At 38.4% G+C, this 21,724-nt stretch overlaps 2 protein-coding genes across 5 annotated transcripts in view; both read right to left on the reverse strand.

Annotated features, from left to right (window-relative positions):
- Window positions 1-277: 277 nt before the first annotated feature.
- Window positions 278-9,849, reverse strand: LOC126775627 (AP-1 complex subunit beta-1). Of its 3 annotated transcripts, none has more exons than XM_050497682.1 (19): window positions 9,667-9,849; window positions 9,466-9,600; window positions 9,209-9,379; window positions 8,566-8,592; window positions 7,568-7,765; window positions 7,287-7,404; window positions 6,184-6,374; window positions 5,777-5,959; window positions 5,143-5,325; window positions 4,448-4,642; window positions 4,147-4,239; window positions 3,835-3,956; window positions 3,376-3,566; window positions 2,993-3,084; window positions 2,327-2,440; window positions 1,833-1,974; window positions 1,607-1,724; window positions 1,141-1,267; window positions 278-936 (listed from the first exon to the last, which is right to left on the reverse strand). In XM_050497682.1, exons 2-19 carry the CDS (start codon window positions 9,571-9,573, stop codon window positions 535-537), a joined length of 2,775 nt encoding a protein of 924 aa, XP_050353639.1. In that variant the 5' UTR covers window positions 9,574-9,600; window positions 9,667-9,849; the 3' UTR covers window positions 278-534. The 3 variants fall into 3 exon arrangements, with proteins under 3 accessions (XP_050353639.1, XP_050353638.1, XP_050353640.1); XM_050497681.1 differs by having other exon boundaries at window positions 9,466-9,644; window positions 9,717-9,845; XM_050497683.1 differs by lacking the exon at window positions 8,566-8,592 and having other exon boundaries at window positions 9,466-9,847.
- Window positions 9,850-11,253: 1,404 nt separating this feature from the next.
- The window catches only part of LOC126775334 (unconventional myosin-XVIIIa), a 240,144-nt gene continuing 229,673 nt past the window's right edge, over window positions 11,254-21,724 (reverse strand). For both annotated transcript variants that reach the window (XM_050497182.1, XM_050497183.1), the window contains 13 exons: window positions 19,427-19,570; window positions 18,934-19,167; window positions 16,367-16,483; window positions 16,058-16,219; window positions 15,335-15,511; window positions 15,137-15,266; window positions 14,726-14,873; window positions 14,175-14,478; window positions 13,796-14,005; window positions 13,455-13,621; window positions 13,123-13,332; window positions 12,945-13,052; window positions 11,254-12,867 (listed from right to left, as the gene is read on the reverse strand). In XM_050497182.1, the coding sequence (XP_050353139.1) occupies window positions 12,780-12,867; window positions 12,945-13,052; window positions 13,123-13,332; window positions 13,455-13,621; window positions 13,796-14,005; window positions 14,175-14,478; window positions 14,726-14,873; window positions 15,137-15,266; window positions 15,335-15,511; window positions 16,058-16,219; window positions 16,367-16,483; window positions 18,934-19,167; window positions 19,427-19,570 (2,199 nt within the window). In that variant the 3' untranslated portion in view covers window positions 11,254-12,779. The remainder of the gene's footprint in view (window positions 12,868-12,944; window positions 13,053-13,122; window positions 13,333-13,454; window positions 13,622-13,795; window positions 14,006-14,174; window positions 14,479-14,725; window positions 14,874-15,136; window positions 15,267-15,334; window positions 15,512-16,057; window positions 16,220-16,366; window positions 16,484-18,933; window positions 19,168-19,426; window positions 19,571-21,724) is intronic.

The following is a 21,724-nucleotide window of genomic DNA, read 5'->3' on the forward strand; positions in this document are numbered from 1 at the left end:
CAAAATATGTTATCGTTTGATTTGTATAATAATAATATTAGTTCGTAATTTTGTCAGATATAATATAATAGCGACACTACTTGCTCGCGTTTCCGCTCACACCCACGCCATGTCTAGGTCGACTAGCATAACAAAATCATTACCAACCAGCGCTTTTATATGAAACAAAATATTACTACAATATCAAAACTCATTAAATTTTATTTAATAATACTTGGACACCCGAGGTGAGTAACGATTCTACAAATTTTAAAGGATTAAAATAATGAAAACCGAATAAGATATTAACATAAATTTATTTAAAATATTTTAATTCTTAATAATAGTGTTTTAATTCCGGAGATATCAAATAAAACCCCAAGGATATACGATACATACCTAAGTTTTAAATAAACGTTTATACAACTAGCGGAATTTACAGTTATATAAAGTCTTTCATAATAACTTACAAAGGAATACTTCGTAACATCATACTCAACAGTAACATGATCTTCGACCAACATATATACATAAAAGCAGCACTAGACAGTGAGATTACGACTTAATGATTGCTTCGTACGCTTGGAATATGCACGTGGCGACTTCTACCGTGCGGGACTTGAGGCTTAGGGTAGCTTCAGGGTTGCCGGGTTGCAATTTCAACTCTAGGAGAACCCATATGTTGTTGGTGAGTTTAAGCGACTGATACAACATGTCCTGTCCTTCGACGTTCCTCTTTGCGATAGTGAAGATGTTGTTGAGTGTCATTTTCTGGGCGATGGAGTCCGCGGTGCCCAGTACGTTGGAAATCGTGTGTTGCACTTCATTAGCCGCCGGGATTTCTTTCCACGTGGTGAGGAAGACGCGCTTATCGAGCTGACCGTCCTCGGTGAAAAGAATGTGAGCCGGAATGAGGCAGGCGAAATAGAATACGTCGATATTATTTTTCACTGCAACCTACAACATAGAAAACATTTTATAAAATAGAACTGCAAAGTTAACAGTTTATCGTTAAATGAGTATATATTTTATTTTCCGAAACAGGTACTGTAAAATAGTAGTAAGTTATAGCAATTCAAATAGAATTTCTATTTTAACAAACGACAACGGCCTAGCGGGAGTGTGTCTCCCGAGAGGAGGGGTGGTGGGGGCGGTGGTCACCTGCAGGTTGTTGAGCGGGTCCATGCGCTGCACGGGCCCGGCGGCGGCGAGCGCCAGCGGCGCGTCGGCGGCCGCGCCCGGCGCCAGCGCGCCCACCGCCAGCGCGCCGCCCGGGAACACGCCGAAGCTGCGGACACGCGCACCGTCACCGCACACTTTTTTTTTTATATATAAGCTAGCTCTCGACTATTATCACACCTGATGGAAAGTGATGGTAGTCTAAGATCGAGCGCGATTGCCTAGAAGATGCCTATTCACTCTAGACTTGAAGGTTCCCATATTGTAGGTGGTGGGGAAACGGAGGTCGGGAGGGTATTCCAGATCTTAGCGGTGCGTATCAGAAACGAGGAAGCAAATCGTTTCGTACGTCTTAAATACGTCAACTACGTACGGGTGCAGATATACGTACACGTACGGTTAACACGGTCCCCACGCACGCGCGCTACAACACCGAGACTCCTCTCACCTGTTCTTGTTGAGCTGTATGGCGAACCCGCTCATGGCCTGCATGGCTTTGTTGGTGAATGTCATCTCCATCCGCATCTGGCCGTTTTGTCGGGTGAACGTTCCCCATATCTCCAAACCTTAGTAGATGATAGATATAGCATTAAAATTATTCGTACTGACTTCCGACTAAATCCTTAAGAGTTTATTCTCGAACTAATCACACGACAAATACGTTAGTTCTATACCTTTTCCCTTGTCTGCCGGAAGCCAGCACTGTTTGGGCGGTACGTAGGAGGCCGGTGGAACTGCACCGAAGATGTCTCCGAGTAGTCCGGTCGCGCTGCCGGTAACCGAGGCCGCGGTCGCTGTAGGCTCAGGTCCTCCCAGCTGAAATACATATTTTATAATTATATGGTGAAATAAAAATAAAATTCGCGTTTAAATAATTCAATGACATTTCAATACTTATTTATTAAATCAAATACGTACTGTACACAAAATGTACAATCATTTTGAAGTTACTAAGTAACAAACGATAAAATATTCAAATCACATTACTAATAATATTCCTAAGAGTATATCAAATAACATTCGTCTTTAGAATTTCAAATTACTGTTATCAGAAAGAGACAAATTATTTTTAACAAAAAAGCGATACACATGCTATGCATTTTTTTTTAAATATTTAATGGCGAAATTACTTATACTAATACTAAATTATTAATATATAGCTACATACGAGAACGTCGAGTCCTCCCGCGAGCAAGTCCAGGTTGGAGGCGGGCGCGGCGGGGGCGGCGGGCGCGGGGGGGCCGCCGATGTCCATCGACAACAAGTCGCCGATCAGCGACTCCTGAGGAACATTCATCATTCATTAAATTTCACATCCATACTTGTATTAGAAAGTTAGATGGCTTCATTTTCTCTTCGAAATATTCAAGTTTTATAACTTCAAGTGACGGCCCTGAACAATCCATCAACCAATCATATAATAGAAAGCGTTAGTATAATAATAGATAGGGAAAAAGAGTTGCTTTGGTTAAAGCCAATTACAATTACATGATTTGTAAACATAAATAAATATTTTGTTACCTTTTTGACCTTAAATTGTCAATTCTAAATTATCTGTGGTATTTATAATGGATTCGTATAATTAAACTAATTTCGGATGGAATATGTAAATCTATGGTTTGTTTATCTTTGCTCCTCTTGCCTTTGGAAATATACTACAATTATAAAATTTTATATACTTATTTTAATTAAAAAACAGTCAGCTTTTTTTACAAAAGCTACTGTATAATATGATTAATTGTAAAAACATACAAAAATTATTATGTTTTTAAACAAAAAAAAACATTATTAAAAGATAGTAATCAAATATTAATATGAAACATCTATTAACAACCTGATTGGGTATGACTGTTTGTAATTGAGGCTGCGAGTCTTCGGACACAGTACCGCGTGCGGGGAGGGACTTACGCACTCCGGCACCGCGACCTAGAAATTATTATTATATATTGAAATAAAGAAAAAAAGTATTATATATTAAGTAAAAAATGTAGTTATAATTTCTATTTTAATAGAATAAAAACGCGCATATTTTGCCTAGTTAGAATATTCTTAAATTAGTATTAGGTATTATTATTTATTTAGCAACAACCTTATTAAATAAAAACAAAGTTATGATAAATATTCGGAATTACTAGATTCGTTTACACTCTAGACTTCATTCGTGCAAGTAAAGATAGTATAAACGCTACCGGAACTTAAGACATATGATATGCATACCTTCGACGAAGGCGGTAGGCGGCTTGTGGTAGACGGAGGCGAGCGAGCTGATGTGGCAGATGAGCTCGTCCAGCAGCGTTGGCTCCAGCAGGTCCGTCTCCTCGCTGATGAGCGGCTTGTCGGCCAGCACAACCTCCTTGGCCGCGGCTGGGTCCGTCGACAGTAGCCGCCAGTAGATGAAGCCTCGGTCACTGATAATGTTATTATAATACATAGTACATTATTCTAATTTTATTTCGTTGGTCAAGTCCTGGTCAAATCTCCGAGGTGATCCAGATCTCGGGTAAAAAATATATCGGATCGCAGTAATCGGTAGTGTCGGATTGCTTTCTCATCGGAGATTGGGGGAATAGTGTCTTTGATGGCACAAACACACCAGCACTATAATATCTCCTAATCTGTCAGTATATCATCACAATATATTTTAGAATTTACTACGATATAGAGTGGTATTGTTACCGCAAATCTGGATTATCCGAGTCCTGAGTGGCTAGACTGAGTACGTGTTGTACCAGCTCCTGCGTGTCAGCTGGCCGTTTTAGGAACAGCTTCACAACCGCCGTCAGCAGCTGCAGCTGCACCTGAAAACAGTGACAATAACATTAGTCTCAATACTGAAATAACTTTAATATAATTTACTAACTTATCCAGTTCCCACTAATAATATAAATATTTTTACATTAAAGATAATTTAAAGAAGAAAACTTTTTTCTGAAAAGCAAGAAACGTTACAAATATTTACTTAATTATTTAAACTAAAGTCAATAGTACCTGTGCGTTCTCGTCGTGGAATCCTTCTAAGAACGAGTCTAGCAGTTCGTCCGCATTGTCTATACGTTCTGCGTATTCGCCGACAATCCATACCTGTTGAAAAATTACATTTAAAATTAATCTATATAAGGAAATTAATTCTATGACTAATTCAAAGAAATAATCTATGACGTGTGCCTATCTATCAAACTGTACTGGAGTAGCGAGTCCATTACGAATTCGAAAAATTCTGTAGCCGTATGAACTAGTTAACAGACCAAAGAGTCAATAATGAGTCATAACACAATATGTTTATACTGACCATAGAAGCCCTGGCTTCAGGTTCGTCCAGCGTGTCCAAGTTCTCACACAGTGTACTGATGATGCTCTCATACTTGTTGGGATATTTACGGAAGATATCTTTGATGACAACAATCGCTTCCTGAACGACGTAGTTCACTTTCGTTTGTATGAGCTCCAGCAGTGTTGACACGCAGCGCTCCGCCGACGGCTCCACCTGATAATAAATAACTAGCATATAATACTTTTTTACACTAAAAATTTTTTTTTTTATTACACTATACTACTGAATCATATACATAATAAAATGTAATGTTTACATTGCAAAGTGTTTAAAAGCTTTATAAAAAACACATATGTGTTTTATAGGTAATGCAATGGCTGATGAATGACTGACTCAACGATTTAAGCAAATACCACGGTCGGCCACCTATCAGACGAAGCAGTTAACAAAAATTCTCTAAATAGGACCTTACGACACCCCCTTTACCCCAAAGGGGGCGATTTTTTTTTTTACAATTATTAGGCCAGTGTTTGACCGTTGACTTACCTGATGTTAAGCATCGACACGGTCTAAGATGTAGCACGCTTGCCTATAAGAAACCTGTTTACTCTGGATTTGAAGACACCAACATTGAAATTGAAATGGATTGAAGACGTCTTTTCTACACTAACAAGAATACAAGATAAAAAAATACTAATGTAATAATCACATACCTTGATAGCGCACCTTCCAATAGCCCGGACCGCCTTCCTGACGAAGTCCACGTCGACCTCAGTCGCGTACTCCTTCAGCTCGCCCAGAACTTGCGCGATGTTCGCTTGCGATGCCAACCTAATCATGATGTCCAACTTCTCAAGCTTCACGTAAATTGGATCGTTGTACTTCACAAAGAATACCTGGAAACAAAACAAATATATTCAAAATAAATATTAACATAACATACAACAGAGCATCCACTTTTCTAACTAAAAAAATAACGAAATTCATACAAAATTTTATCCCCTATCCCTATTATAAGTATTTTTAGGAAATTTATCCCTTAAGGGGTTAAGGATTAAATTTCGTAAAAATACTTATAATGAAATTTATTTATGAACAAAATCCAATAAATTATATTCCATAAATTTAGTCTAAAAATTACGAACTTTCTTGTAAGCTTTCATTTACGAACCTCAAAGAGGATGAATCTTCAGAAATCCTTTCTTTTATTTTTATAGTTATAAGGAAATTGTTTTAAGACAATTTTGTTTATCAAAAGCCCTTGTGATCAAAATTTATATTGCATATAAAATTTTAAGTAATGCGTTTATATTTTATGGTAGTTAAAAAATTACAAGGGCAGGTCACCTTCATCTCATGTTTCAAAATATCCGGCCGCTTTTGCACCACCAGGTTGATGTTTCGGAGAGCCACATACTGCACTTCAGGCTCCGCACTCAGCAACGTGACCAGCGGCGGCGCCAACTTCCGGGACAGAGTTCCCACCAGCTCCGTCTCGTCGGAGAGCATCTCCATCAGCTTCATGAGCACCTGATGTGAAACAGAAATACCGTCACTATCGAAAGAGAGTGCATCTCATATATTATTTCAAATATTAATAACATTTAATTTTGACTGTATTACTTCATTATTTAATTACTCAAGGGTTATTAGAAAAAATCTCTAAAGTTTCTATCGTCGGTCGCGGTGTTTTTTATTCATTGTTATTATCTGCTATTACCGCGCGTCACTAGCGAGGGGGGGGGGGGGGGTACCTTGACGGCGGACAGCACGACGGCGGCGTTGGCGTGCGCGAGGCGCGGCGTGATGCGCTCGCAGACGGAGTGCGCCTCGCGGGAGTCGCGCGGGGAGTAGTTGGACAGCGCGTCCAGGATGAACACCTGCCCCCACTCCGTGCACTCGTTGAGCGCCGTCAGCAGCTTGTTGATGGTGGGCGCGTTCATCTCTGGCCACGGGTGACGAACTTATTAGCGACGACATTTGTACGTGAAGTCGTACAGAGTCGTACGACAGGGCGGAGGCGAAATCGTTGGCTGGGATACGCACTAAATGTTATTGTTGAAACTAATTCAGCTTATTCTGGAGTGCTCCGAGGATCCCATCCTCGGACCGGTACTACTGTTTTATTAATTCTTATATATATATCTTTTTGTAGATGAGTTGAAAGCTTAGCAGCCGAGTTATCTCCACTCCTAATGACTCAATCTGATGTAGATTACTTAAATAGTTTGACGCTAGTACAATAGTATTAAATAATATTGTTACTTACAGAAAAAAAAAACATCCTTTTAAATTTGAAATTACTAACAAATAAAATATTTTGAAAATGCTTTCAATGATTTGGGGAATAATATAAATCACAAATTAAGTTTCATTTCTCCTATTAACGCAAATGTGATAATAGGCGTTCAGTCTCTGGATATATAAAGAGTAATTCTAAAGATTCAAATATTACAAAGTTACTTGCTTAGAATTATATTTATAATATACAATTGATTTCAATGTATATTGAAACCAATTATATATTATAAATAAAATTCATTACTTCAGTTGCCGGAGACGGGCCGATTGGCGTGGTTGTTAAATACTTGCCTTTCACGCCGAAGGTTGTGGGTTCGTTTCCACCCAGGACAGACATTTGTGTGCATGAACATATACGTTTGTCCTGCAAAACTGGGTGTAATTATCTATATAAGTATGTATTTACAAAAGAAAAGTAGTATATGTAGTATATTAGTTGTCTGGTTTCCATAGTACAAGCTCTGCTTAATTTGGCATCAGATGGCAGTGTGTGATAATGTCTCAGGATATTATTATTGCATAGATAAATTTTGTTTCTTCAATTTTCAATTCTCACCAACTAGTGGATGTCCAGATACACTCGCTTCGTTGATCTCCGAGAGAGCTGCTACAGCATTCGCGACTACCATTGGGTTGGAATCACTTAATAAATCTTTCAGCTGGTCCAGAAAACCCTGTAGGATTATTACAAAATTTTAAATTAAAAAGCTCATTTACAATTTAATTTATTTGTATGTTATTCTAAAAAATAATATAGAAAATGTAATTAATGTGTAGTACAAGGGGTATTCTTATGGCTAATCAGACAATTTCAATGTTTGAAATATATGAAATTACCTGATCCTCGACCATACTGGGTGATATATCATACAGCTTAGCGACACACACAGCTGCCGTCTTGCGAACGTAGGGATCCTCATCCTTGAGGCACTTGCGCAGGGGCTCACATAAATACTCCGTTATTTTGTCAACTCGGATGCATCCCATCGTCCGTACAGCCAGCGCCCGAATCAAGGGGTTGGAATCTTCACAATCCTGTAGAAATACATGTTGACTATTGAACAGTACAACATAGAAGACACAGAAGCAACATCAATGTTACAGAAGCAATTTGACTATAAGCGAAAACTGTAGAAACTTGCTATTCATTTTGCAGCATCGATGGAATTATCTAGATCAAATATCTACGTTTTTAACATTACTATGAATGATTCAAGCTATTAATTTTACCATGGATTATGTAATATTGTGATTAAAATCTTCAGAGCAACTATGTTCAAGGCTTGGCATGGTGCTTAATTATTTACTTATATAAGTATAAATGAATTGTTGCCGTATTGCCATGAACACTTAAATCAATATTTTTTCCTCAAAATGGCTACATATAAAACCGTTAAACTATATACTATGATACTATTACTAAGCAAAATAACATAAAAGTTACATACAGCTATTGTCACGTTGAGCAATCATATTACAAAAGCTTGAAACAACAATGATCTGTGCTTAAAACTGCATAATAGATTAGCAAGGTTCTACAATACAAAATATATGATACGAACAACGGCCAATGTGCTTCTATTGATGAGGCATGGATAATTTTTATTATATCTTTCTGTTCCAATATCATTATCTATTATTATATGTAGATTTACACATCTGTGCTCAATATGAAATCATGATACGACATGCAAACGGGTTTAATTTCATGCGGACAAAAATAACTTAAGCTAAAGGAAATAACATTCAAAGTGTAATTAATATCTAATGAAAATTGAATTTCAATGTGTAAATCTACAGAAAGATGAGTTGATTTCTTTGGATCATATGTTTACCTTAACAAGCTGGTATGTTGGTAGATCCTTCCACCCATCATAATATGGTACAGTAGACATTAAAACGATAAAAAAGACACGTCACACACACAGATAGCTAAACTACTTCTTTATTAATTATTTCTGATAACTTAAGTTTCTATTAACTGAGTATACTTAGGATTATTTGTTTCATTTAAAATACAGTCAGTTTGTAATATTTTTGAACACCAGTATTCAGTAAAAAATATATATATTATTCATCAATTATATAAATGTAACTAAAACATTATATCCAATAGTTTTGCAAAATAAGGAATTAAGTCATAAAGAAGCATTTTACATGTTTAGCTATTTTGTTTTTTTTTATGGATAAGTAGGCAATGATACAGATGTGCAATCTTTCGGTTCCTATAAATCCTATAATAAACCTTGTAGATTTTATCATTGCAATATATTAAGAAGAGTTATACAACAGTGTTTGCTTCTATTTACTTTACCTTTAAATTTATTAACATAATTTCCATAAATCATAAGATGCTGTATTTTATTCTATCAACTTTCACAGCATGCATACTGCTAATAAAAAAGCAAAAAACCAAACCCTTACATAGAATTAGACTTATTCAATTATTTTTTAATTATATATAAAAGTAGTACATACCTTGACAAATGTATTGACAGCCATGATGGCCATATCCGGCTGAGACTTGGCGTAGTTCATGAGGTACAAGTAAACTAATTTCTTGAGTTCTAAATTGTCGGTTTGCATACAGTTGACAACATCTGGGAATAGAGCCGACACATCTTTGCCTACAGTCATAGAAGCTATCACCTAAAAATATTATAATGTGTTCAATTGTTTCCAAATCTTTAATATGATAATCGAGAAGAGACGGAAGGATACGAAAATTAAGTTACCTTTTTGACCGCCTCCTTCTTCTTTTCTTTTTTATCACTATTTAGCTCTGATTTAAGCTCAAATATTTCACCCTTTTTTGTAGTTGTAAAATACTTTGAATCGGTCATTTTGTAGTTTTATTACGAACAATATACCTATAAAACTTATTTTTTAAATTCTGTCTGATATTTACCGTGACCTAAGAAAAATCAATACTATACCTATTTATGTATAAATATTATATACAATTATAACAAATTAAATAACTAACACAAACGATTAACTTAACGTTGGAATATTCTCTAAAAATGCAGTTAGTTTTAACCCATCGATTGGTAAAATTAATATGCTTTACAAGTAATTTTTGACAGACTTGAGTCTTGAAGGGGCGTAATCGTATTATTGTATACTATACTTTTTAATCTGTGCAAGTGCAGTTGGAATTAACAGATAAAATAAAGATGTGGTTGACGTGGAGAATGTACACATTCTGAGTAATCAAACTTCTTTTAAAAAATCTACTCCATTTATGTAAAAAATAAAAAATATATAATGTTTTAAATTTGTTAGTGAATACTTTAAGCACCTACACGATTACGATAAACGATTCATAGTCACAGCTATAATATATAGTATATTTATTTATTTTTTATATGAATATTTTTTTTTAATTTCAAGTAGTTAAGTAGTAATCCTTAATTAACAAACAATATAATATATTATATATTTAACCCTATTTAATCGGAGTAAGAGTAAAGGTAAACAAGCCGTAGATTTACAACTTGCATGCGATTTTCTAATTATTCTGCTGTATTACGCATTATAAGCAGTTCTTGATTAATTTACCTTCATTTATAATACAACACTATTCCACTTAACAAGTTAGAACCACATTAATTTAACTTTCGAAGTTCCGATAACAACTTAGCGGACATTGAAAACGCCATTTTTTCGCGAATCCATAGTGAATATAATACATTATTCAAGGACCAATTATATCGGTGTCAAAGTTGTTTATTTAAGTTTATTCCTCTTGTGGTTGGCTACAGTTGGGAGATACCTTGATCTATATAACAGCGTGGTAAAAAAAAACAAAAAAGACGCGCGCTAATTTAAAAACCGCCATTTTGTCGGTGGGCAGAAAGGTAAACCGTAAATAAATTAATTAATTACCTATTGGCGCGACTTGTGATTTGTTAAATGTGTTATTTGGATTTTTAAAAGTAATTGAGTGAGTTATTCACATAAATTTCAATGATTTGGTGTCCTATTTTTGTGTTATTTACATAAATTTGTAAAATTTTGTGTTCTATTTTAAAAAAGACCATTTTGAGGTTTTTGTAAAATCAGTTTCACTTCTGAATGCTGATTATATATATAGGGTTATTCATTTCTTAAATTCTAAATAAGAGCAATAATTTTGAGGCATTAATAAAATCACATGATAGAATTGAAATCACTCGAATACACGATAAGTTTATGTCAGTTCTGGCAGAAATAAGACCTTGACTTAAATAATGGCTATATTTTTGATATTATTTGATATTTATTTTAGTTGCTTGTTGGCACTAAGCAAAATTCATTCAAATTCAGTTACCTAGTAAAGTACAGTAGGCAAGTTATTCATATTAGAGGTACGCTTATATTTATGCTTAATTAATTTGTACAAAAACAATATTTTTATTTCTATTAAATGATAATTCTAGTATTTTAATGTAATTATTATTTGAAATATGCACACAGAAATTCTATATATAAATATTGACAGATAATATAAGGTAATGATTTAAAAAAAAAAAGCTCCAAAAAAGATTGTAAGTTACTTTATTAAATATTTCAATTTACAACCAATATGAACGCAGTAACATTTCATCACATATTATCATACATTACTCATACATTATAGATAATAAACTTGCGGTTACAGACACATATCTAAATGGTATAATGATTTAGAAGTAATATAAGTAAATACAATGTTAATACAATGGTACACTACAAGCAGACTTATACAAGATCACTTTTTTACTAACAATTACTAATAAAAAAAAATTTTTTTTTTGTTAATAAATTAATGCTATTAAATTAATTATTGTATCTCATTTCCCGGGCATTGTAGATTATATCATTGTCAATGTTAATAAAAAAGTGAAAATTGTCTATGAACGCTAATTCGTTATGATATTAAGAACACTGAACAAACCAGTCAATGTGAAAGTCATAAAATTCTATTATTTAACAGATATGTTTGTTCATCTACTATAAAACAACAAATCATTTGTAACAAATAAATCATATAATAACAGTCTGATCACACGAATATTACAAATTAAATAATAAAAAATGTATTTGCAATCTAGTTATTTACAATTATTAATTAACTAAATAACAATCAACTTAACATTAAACTGTTCCATCTATATAATCTAAATACTGACTGGCTGGTTAGAAACCACAGTGCAATTATTCCTAAAAAATTGATTTTTATTACCTATGAAAATCTAATATAAATAAATTAGGTCAAGCCATGTATTAAATATGCATATATGTTGTATAAAAACGATCTTTATCGTATGTATCAAATGAGAAATTAAATTCTGGAATGCATATATTATTTTTCACACTAAATTAGCTCATTATAAGCCGTCGCGAAGTAACAAATTGTAATTATTTAGCAAAAATGTAAAAACTTTAATCGAAATATTATAAGCCCGAGTCACCTTAATGGTATTCAATGTAGTATATAGCCTCGTAAACATGAATATTGAGCAGAATATTATCGTCGGTTAATATTTGAGGATTGTGACAAAAATTATTTAGTTCATTAAGTATGTTTATATTGGTTAAAAAGTGTATAAAAGTGCTTTTTCTAATATTTCATATATGTATAATTTAATATAGTGAGGCGAATACATTTATAGTTCTGGTGATTCGTCGCATTTTATTGATCATCGTTACAATATGAACTATGAATGGTATCAATCGAGGGTTGGCACTTCAGTGAATTTAGTATCTTTTGGTTTCAATACGGGACGTCGGTTCTCTTCCAGATTAGTTAGTCAACAGTGGTCGTTAACATCGATCGACTGTAAAAATGGTGATTAAATACAGAACTAACATTCTCGAACATCATTCTAAAATTAGTCAGTCACAACATACACTATACACATGATTAGTCAACGTAGCACGACACTCGGTACTCCGCAGTGACGTCACACGCGCCACTCGTTCACTCGATGACGAGATGCGTGGAGTGCGTGCGCGGTCGAGAGCAGAGCGCCGTGCAGAGCAGCGGCAGAGCACTAGCGAGCAGCCCGCCCGCCGTGGCCGGCCGTTATGCGAACGACTCCTTGGTCGGGGTCAGCGGCTTGGAGTCGGAGCCGGCGCTGGTGCGACTCTGCCGACCCTCGGGACTCTGAGATCTGATCGCAGAAGGTACGAGTTTAACGTCGACGTCCCGATCGAAGCGGAGGATCACCTCGGGAGACGAAATTCTCACTTCTGGGAGTCCAGCTGCAGGCTGCCGCGCGACGGCACCGACGGACTCAGCTTGTGATTCGCCAGGAACGTCCCGATCGACTCGTCCGAGCTGTAGCTGTCGTTGTCGCTGCAAGGAAGGACCGCGATTAATGCGAGGCGCTCGAGCGAGAGCGGGGGCGGCGAGGGAGTCCGCGCACCTGTCGGAGTCGCGCTCGTCGGCGGGGCTGGCCAGGTCGCCGGCGAGCGCCTCCTGCAGCGCGGCGGCGCGGCGCGCGGCCAGGCGCGCGTCGTCCCGCGCGGCGGCCAGGTCGGCCACGGCGGCCGCCGCGCTCGCCTCGGCCGCGCAGCGCGCGCGGCTCGCCTCGCCCAGCTTCGCGTTCAGCGACGAGTTCTCCTCCTTCAGCTCCCTGGCGGATCGACGGGACTCTTTAGTGCGACAGTCGCGCCCCCGATCGGGAGGCCCGAGGTGCGCGCCGGTCGCTAAGATTAGTATTCCGGTGACCGAGGAGCCGTCGGTCCGGCGCGGTACCTGAGTTGCCTGGTGAGCTTGCGCGTCTCCTCGGCGGCGTGGTGCTCCTTGGCGCGGGCGGTGGCGAGCTCGCCGGCGAGCTGCTCGTGCGCGTCCCGCAGGCGCGCCAGCTGGCCCTCCAGTCTGGCGCGGGAGGTCGCTTCCAGCTCCAGGCTGGACTCCAACTCCTGCATTCGAATGTGCAAGTCTTATTGAGCAATTTTTACGAGATCGATTCTAATATTTCAACTTTAATATATATAGTTATTTTAGGCCGATAGACTTCACGTCGTCACATCTTACAAGTCAGTGTGACAAATTATTTTTGTTTGTAGTAATCGGTCACGGTATATGTTCGTCACCTTGTTGCGCAGCTCGAGACGGCGCTCGGCCTCGTGGTGCTCGTGCGAGTGTCCGGCCTCTGCGTGCGCGAGGCGGGCGCTGATCTCGGCGAGGCGCTCGCGAGCCTGGCGGGCCTCCTCCGCCGCGGCCTCTGCGCGACTGTCGGCCTCGCGCGCCTCCGCCTGCGCCGCGCACAGCGAACTAGTGCTCGCGCGGTACTTCTTTAGTAACTGAAATAGTCATACGTTTCTATTAAGCTCACGTCGTAACACATCACTAATCCGAAGTCTCAGCTTCCTCATTATATCTTTGCTTCGCCTTCCGCTTGTACTAATATTATTGAAACGACAGGCTCTGTCATGTCGCACAGAGCCGGCCGGAGGCAGTGGAGGGGCTGACCTCGGCGGCCTCCTCCTCGGCGTCGTCGAGCGCGGCGCGCGCGGCGGCGGCGTCCCGCGCGGCGCCGTGCGCGCGCTCGGCGGCCTCGGCCTTGGCGCGCGACGCCTCGTCCAGCGCCGCCGCCGCCTCGGCGGCCTCGGCCTCGGCCGCGGTGCGCGCCTTGTTGGCGGCGCGCAGGGCCAGCTCGAGGTCTTCCACCTGGTTCTTGAGTTGGCGGATCTGCGCTTTGCCGCCGCCCTCCTTTTCCTTCTGCTCGAGCATCGTCTGCGCGTCGCGCAGCAGGGCGCGGTATCTCTTGAGATCTCTGTCGGGACAAACCGGTTAGTTAGTAGTCATTTTAGTGCCGCTGCTCCGATCTTTACTATGAGTAGTACCTAAAAATATATTAGTTTTAACGAATTGCCACACATATTTTTTGACCTTTTCTATATACAATTTTATTTAAAATAGGAGTTTACTATAAGTCTGACGTATCTTTGTCCGAACCGAGGGTACAGTTTCACAAATCAATAAGTAAATCCTAGCAGCTCCAATTGCGTGTAACGGCTCACCTCTTAAGCCGCTGCACGAGCTGCGCCTGCTCCATGTTCTCTGCTCGCGCGGTCTCCTCTAGCGAGGCGAGTCGTCGCTCCAGCTCGTGTCTCTCGCGCAGTAGCAGACTGCGCTCTGCGTGTTCGCTTTCCAGCTGACTCTCTAACACTAAGGGCCAGACAATAACATGATAATTATTAAATATTTCTGTTTCACCAACATCGCAGTATAGTGTACCATCGTTATTACCATCACAAAGGGTGCGTGTGACGGACTATTATATACTCGTATCTCGGTATGCACGAAAATTGATAACTTCCCAAGCGTAGACTTCTACTGAGGATACCTGACAGAAAACCCCCACAACTCAACTAGCTCCCAGACCCGTCGGTCTGGCTTTGGCAGCTAAGCAGGTACAAAATAGTACTCACTTTTGAGTTTCTTGGAGGCGTTGGCGCGCGTTTCCTCCATCTCGTCGTCGCGGGCAGCCGCCTCCAGCCGCGCCTCCTTCCGCTGCTGCTCCAGCAGCATCTCGAGCCGCAGCTTCGAACTCTCGAGCAGCTGTCGGAGAACACGCGTTACTACGTCCCAGCAGCGCTCCCGGGCCCGGCGCGGCGGCGCGGCGCTACCTGTGTCTGGCCGGCCAGCTCGTCCAGCTCCTCGTCCTGGTCGCGCAGGCGGCGCTCGAGCTCGGCGCGCGCGCGGCGCAGCGCGGCCAGCTCGTCGCCGCCGCCGCCGCGCTCCTCCAGCTCGCGCGCCGCCGCCGACAGCCGCTCCTCCTTCAGCTCGAGCTCCATCCGAGCTTCCTGAGAGATACTCCTGCATTTGAGTGTGGCCTCGGGCACTGCGCGCGTCGGGTGGCGGTACTCGTCCGATTTATTAATAGAGATTATGTGTTTTCGATACAGAGAAGTTTTTTTGAGATGTTTGGTAGGCCCGCTTGCGTACATACTAATTTAACTAATATAATTGCATAGTTTGTACGTTTGTTCGAGGCCGAACGCTTGGCCCACGTAAAGGCGTTTTCGAAGTAAACCCGTGTATTTGATTTGCATTTATCATTGAAATAATAATAATAATATCCGTGGACATTTTTCACACACGGCCATCTGATCCCAAATTAAGCTTGTACAGAGCTTGTGGTATGGAAACCAGACAACTGATATACTACATATACTACTTTTCCTTTCTAAATACATACTTATATAGAAAATTACACCCAGACTCAGGACAAACAGACATATTCATGCACACAAATGTCTGTCCTGGGTGGGAATCGAACCCACAACCTTCGGCGTGAAAAGGCAAGTATTAACCAACCACGCCAACCGGCTCGTCAAAAAGTGACTCACAGAGAGGCTCTGCTCCAGCGCATATTTCTCTGCGTGCGCCTGGTCCCGCTCGCGCGAGAGCCTGTCCTTGGCTGTCCGTTCCCTCTTCAGCTCTTCTTGCGCACTGTGCAGCTCCGCATCGAACTTACGTTGCCGTTTTTCCAACAGGTTGTTACGGCAAGTCTGCGGGACAGGGTTCAGTATGAATACTCACTAGATCACATGACGATATCAATCGTTAAATGTTCAATAAAATTATAACTTTGAAATAATATATAATATATAGAATTCTAGGGCTTTTAAGTGCCCATAAGTTAGTTTAATACTGACTTGTTCATCGAGGAGCGAGCGCAGGTCTGCCATGTCGTTTGTGAGCTTCTGCAGTTTCCGCTTCCACTGCGCAGCAACTGCACGCTGTTCCTCCACTTCCTCGTACGCATCTTGAACCTGTCAAGGATAAAACATGAATATATTACAAATGTTATTGATATATTTTATAATTAACTATAATCTAAACAAATCTAGAAGCTAGATAATGTACATTTGACGTTTAAATTATTGTTAAATAAAACTTCACAGTCAAATTTCGCCAATGAATCCGATAATCGGTGACTAGACGAATTCTTCATTTTCAAGCACAATTCTATGGTCTGATAGCTGCCATCGTTTGATCAACTCTGAGCGGCAGAGTTTATTATGTTTAAATGATAATAGTAAACAGCGCCAAAATTTCGCTTATCGTAAACAAACGAGTGCCAGCGCCGGCAGGCGAGAGCGGTCGCCGTCGGCGCCGCACGGGCGCGAACATGTCGAACATAAGCGTTGTTTGTTTTTTTAATGGGGTAATCATTATATTTACAATATTAACTCGAATGCAGAAAGACGAAATTGTCTTTTGTCTTGCTCAACTCTGATCGAGGGCCAGGACACAGGGCGGATTCCGAAAGTTCGGATTCTGTTAGATACGAGTATACGAGAAAATACGAGTTACAAGTTTAATTAAGGACAGTGGGAGATGTTGTTTGAGAGTATCACATTTATTTCTCGATTAGTTTTTTTTTTATTATTGATTATTGATAAAGAAGACAAAAACATTAAGCGCAAATTATTTCAATAAAAACAATATTTAAATTAATGAGATTATTGTGCTCCGATCAATTAGATGATGATGTCATCTTTCAAAATTTCTATATAATACAGTCTAAGAAGAATTACATTTGTGCCAAATTTCATTATGATCCGACAAGTGGTGTTGATATCTATTAATCTCAAACAATATATATATTTCATATCCATAGTTGTGGGTTATGTGGACTAATAGCCGATTCGAACGAGGTGAAGATAAATAGTGGTCAGTACCACTGACTTGGGCATTGATATATTTCTTTATAAATACTATTGAATTTTTAACCTATGCCACGCTCTTTGGTTGCAACTGATCTGGTTGAATTATTTGACAGCAAATATCTTATAGGTTATTGGGATGGACCCATTAGATACACTTAAAGACACATTCCTCTACAAAGCCTTGCATATAGACAAAGATAGATCGAGATGTCGTATCATCGTCAGGATACTCCGTCAACAATTGACGCAAGATATAACCCCCTTTTAATCTAACCTACCCACCAAATGAATAATATCTGACCTGAAGAAACTGGGACAGAAGTTTCTTCCACCAATTAATCACCACCTAGTCTAATTAAGTGTACCTAATCATACTTTTTCACAATAATATATGCATCTATAGCAAACCATAAACACAAGTTATTATCATTATAAAGATAAATTCACGTTACACAATAGCAATTATATTTATGATTACGAAACCGCGTGGATTAGTACTTGTATAAAAAGTAATCCGGCTCGTCATCGGTCGAGCCATTTGTATTGGAACATCGCCAAATTGTTTTATTGATGCGTTGCACAATTTATATAAAAAAAAATATCAAAGAATTGTCCTTTCTTAAGGGCACTGACCTCATCGTTTTCGTCTTCCATTATGCGTACATTTACACTATTTTTAATAACATTCGATTCTCGCACGGAACAGCGACTGTCTAAATACATTGTACTATCGGTGTTTATACCATTATCAGCATCAGTGCGCCATCAAGGATGATCGGAGATAACTGGGGCGCCGGATCGAGATAAAATAACAAATCGTATCGCGGCCCAAATTTAAGATACAATTCCGCCTACATTTGACTCGAAAGTTAATTAAATATAATTATTCAATATATATTTTCTGTAAAAAACTAACGTTTTCAATTTGTACGTCCTAATTTTATTAATTGCACGGAAGCTGACATCATTTCAATTTGAATCTAGTTCTCAGTTTTCGGAGTTAGGTTAAATCTACAATTACAAATATCCAACGTGCGTCAGTATCGACATTGTATTTTTGTTATAGCGATCTTAGTTTTAGATTAGCTACTCCCATTATTGGTGCTCATTCTAGTGTACATAGCTATTACACTAAAAGAACTTTACAAGATTTTCTTATATTTTATATCAGGAGAAAAAAAGTAATATTTTTATATAAATACAAGAAATATGAAATGACAGTCCTTTAATACCCTGCTGAGTAAAGGTATCCCCTCGTCTTCAAGGGAAGGCTTGGCGGCTTATTTCAGTTCGAGTTGGTAAATGCAACTGGCAGAATTTCAGAGTAACATGCAGGTTTCCTCACGATATTTTCATTCACCGCTGCTTCATATAGAGTCAATGGTGTTTGCGTGGTTATAACCCACGTGTTCATTATATTGGGCTCGATATTTACATAAAGCCATGTCAAATTATTTGCTATCAGACTAGCTAGACTGTAGAACACTTAATGAAAGGATAATATATAGAATATCTTTAAACTGTTTCTGTAATCAGCATATTTCTCTTACCTTTTTCTCAAGCTGCTTCTTGACGGTGACCAGCTGTTCAAGGTCGTCCTCGTGTTGTCGGCGCAGCTGCGCGCGCAACAGTTGCAGTTCGCGGTGCGCCCGTTCAAACCGCCTCTTGTACTTGTCGCTATTGCCCCCCACTTCGGCTTCTGATCCCTCGGAGTCTGAATGTTCTGCACCACCGTTCTCTGCGGAACGCCAGTGTAAGAGCTCTAGCTCTAAGCGTTCTGATGCCTGGAAGCCATCAAAATCATCAACCATGGCGTTAATTCCAAATCAAGACATATTAGTATTTCTCTTTTTATGATCTATAATGACATGACGATCAGATATATGCGCTGACGCAACGGGATTCTAGGTTAAGTGTTTGAGACAAAGTTAAAATATTTTTATACATTATCATACTTATGTTATATAGGGGAAACTAATATAACATAAGCGCGGGGTTATCTTAAAAAAAAAAAACTTCTTTAATCTATATAATTGCACAAACCTGTTGCAGTCTCTGATTATTGACCAGCAGTTCTCTATTGTCCCTCTCGACTCTTAGTCGCTCTGCTGCTTCAGCATCCGCCCTCTCCGTAGCCAAGGCCGCCGCCGCCCTCTCTTCCCCTAGTTCTCCGCCGACTTCTGATAGCTGGAAACAATAAGAAAATATGTTTACATTTTAGAGATGCGTCAACAATGGCCTTCGTAATTTTTTGCAATTTAAATTTAAACAAATCAGAAAAGTGAACAGCATGACTTTGACGTGACGAGAACGTTTTCTAACGAACGTAGATTGTTTTACGATTTCATTTCATTTAAAACATCGTAAGCTATGTGTATTACAAAAAACACTCAAAAGCAAATTTACTGACTGATATTATATAATAATAACTATATATAACTAGGTAACTTTCACAAATAGCTAAACACATAATTTTGACGTAAGCATTTAAAAAAGTATCGCTTCATTATTATTTTTTGGCGTATTTACAAAAATTTAGATAAATATTATTACAACGGTCTTTCAGTTCGATACTAAATTAATCATTAGCGATGAAATATTTTGGCGCAGCTTTGGTACTTAGCTAAGAATGTATACAAATTATTTATTCAATACGACGGCGATGTCTTTTCGTTGTTTCTGTCTTGTGAATCCGTGAATACATCTGTTATAATTAATCAAAAATGCTTTCAAACTTATAAATTAGTAAATAGTTACAGCCAAGTGTCCCACCACTGGGCAAAGATCTGTTCCCTAAGGGGATGAATATGGTGTGCCTTAGTGGCAACTAATGGGACAGAACTTCATCCGACACATGCAAGGTCCTTTATGACGTATTCATTCACCGTCGAGTTCGTGATGTTGGATTTGAACCGCTCATCCCTGTTTCATATCATTTTTCACCACACTCGAATTAAATTTCTAATATGAAAGGTTTTGGCTTTGAACAGTATTCGTTTAAATCGTTACTATATTAAACTTCGAAAACAAATATATCTGCTATATCTACATTCTGCATCGATTTACACGAAATTATTTTTTAAATAAAAATAAAAAAAGGTCTTTTGGAAATGAGAAATCTGACTCAGTTGGTATATTATTGAAAAACAACGTCTTCTAAACTTTTATAATAAGCAGCTACTATGATCGCTATCATTCGATAAGGACTTAGTTAATTTAGGACACTTCTGAACCCTCCTGAGGAGAGCTCCGCCGAGCCACGAGCGAAGCAAAGCACGGGAGAGGCCGCGGATGCGTTATATCAACACGATCCCGCAGCCTCTCCGATCCGTGTCGAGGACGGCCATCGCAGTGGTTTTAGTGGGTAAGAATCCCACATAACCCAGTTTCCCCCCCCATGGGAGCTAGGTACCTTCCTGAAAGTTTTCACTGCATGAAAAAAAAGACACTTCTGAACATTTTCCAAAAGTTTCGATGTGTTTAGGTTATTTTTCTCAGTCCAAAGAAGGGGATTATCAATTCGGTCTTAGTATTTTTGATTACTTTTTCCGATTATTTCAATTACGAGTGGTCTCAATATAATTTAATAAAAAAAAAATAACCTCTAAACGTGCAATATAGGTCGAAAGCAAGTGGATTCCTCGCTTGTTCTAAGCTTTAATATCGATCTACAATAACATATATAATTTTTAATTAATCATATTTTTATGACATTATTTGTAGTTGCATTATATTTTTTTATTAAAATTTTATTTTAATTAATTATTATTATAAAGAAACACTACAAAATTGAATTTAACAATTACTTACAAGTTTACTTTATAGAAAATAAATATATGATTTGAGTATATTATGAAGCTTTTGATCATTTTACACAAATTGTGTTTGAGCTATTACAAGTAACAGTCGTTTATTATATCTTGTAGCGTAGCGAAGACATTAAACAACGCATATATAATCTAGAGCGAGGTAAACTGTCAATAATTTTGATTCAGGGTTCTATACGCTATGTAATTATTGCAACATTCGATGTTACAAATTAAATTAAAACGAGAAAAAATATAATGTTTTAGAAAAAAAGAGCAGCCTTTTAATATTCGACTCCTGGGCAAAAACTTACTTTCTTCTTAAGTAGAGTGTTGGCAGCTTATTCCAAAAAATTCGGAAAACCTTGTTACTCAATTAAAAATTTGATTTGTTTTATATTTTATTTAATTGGACATTGTAATTCTTTATTTTAATATTTATTAATGATATTAAAGTACAAATTTATAAATATGCTCAATTTTATCTAATTTGTTACGATATGTTATTATTTATTATTTTAATATTTATGTTGAT

Source organism: Nymphalis io, chromosome 18 (genome assembly GCF_905147045.1).
Source record: "Nymphalis io chromosome 18, ilAglIoxx1.1, whole genome shotgun sequence".
Classification (NCBI taxonomy): domain Eukaryota; kingdom Metazoa; phylum Arthropoda; class Insecta; order Lepidoptera; family Nymphalidae; genus Nymphalis; species Nymphalis io.

Excerpts from the sequence above, each read along its gene's own strand:
- LOC126775627 (XM_050497682.1), bottom strand. The coding sequence starts at position 9,573 with ATGACCGATTCAAAGTATTTTACAACTACAAAAAAGGGTGAAATATTT. Across the intron at positions 9,380-9,465 it reads AGAAGGAGGCGGTCAAAAAG|GTGATAGCTTCTATGACTGT; the intron begins GTAACTTAATTT and ends TAATATTTTTAG. Across the intron at positions 1,268-1,606 it reads ATACAGCTCAACAAGAACAG|CTTCGGCGTGTTCCCGGGCG; the intron begins GTGAGAGGAGTC and ends GCGTGTCCGCAG.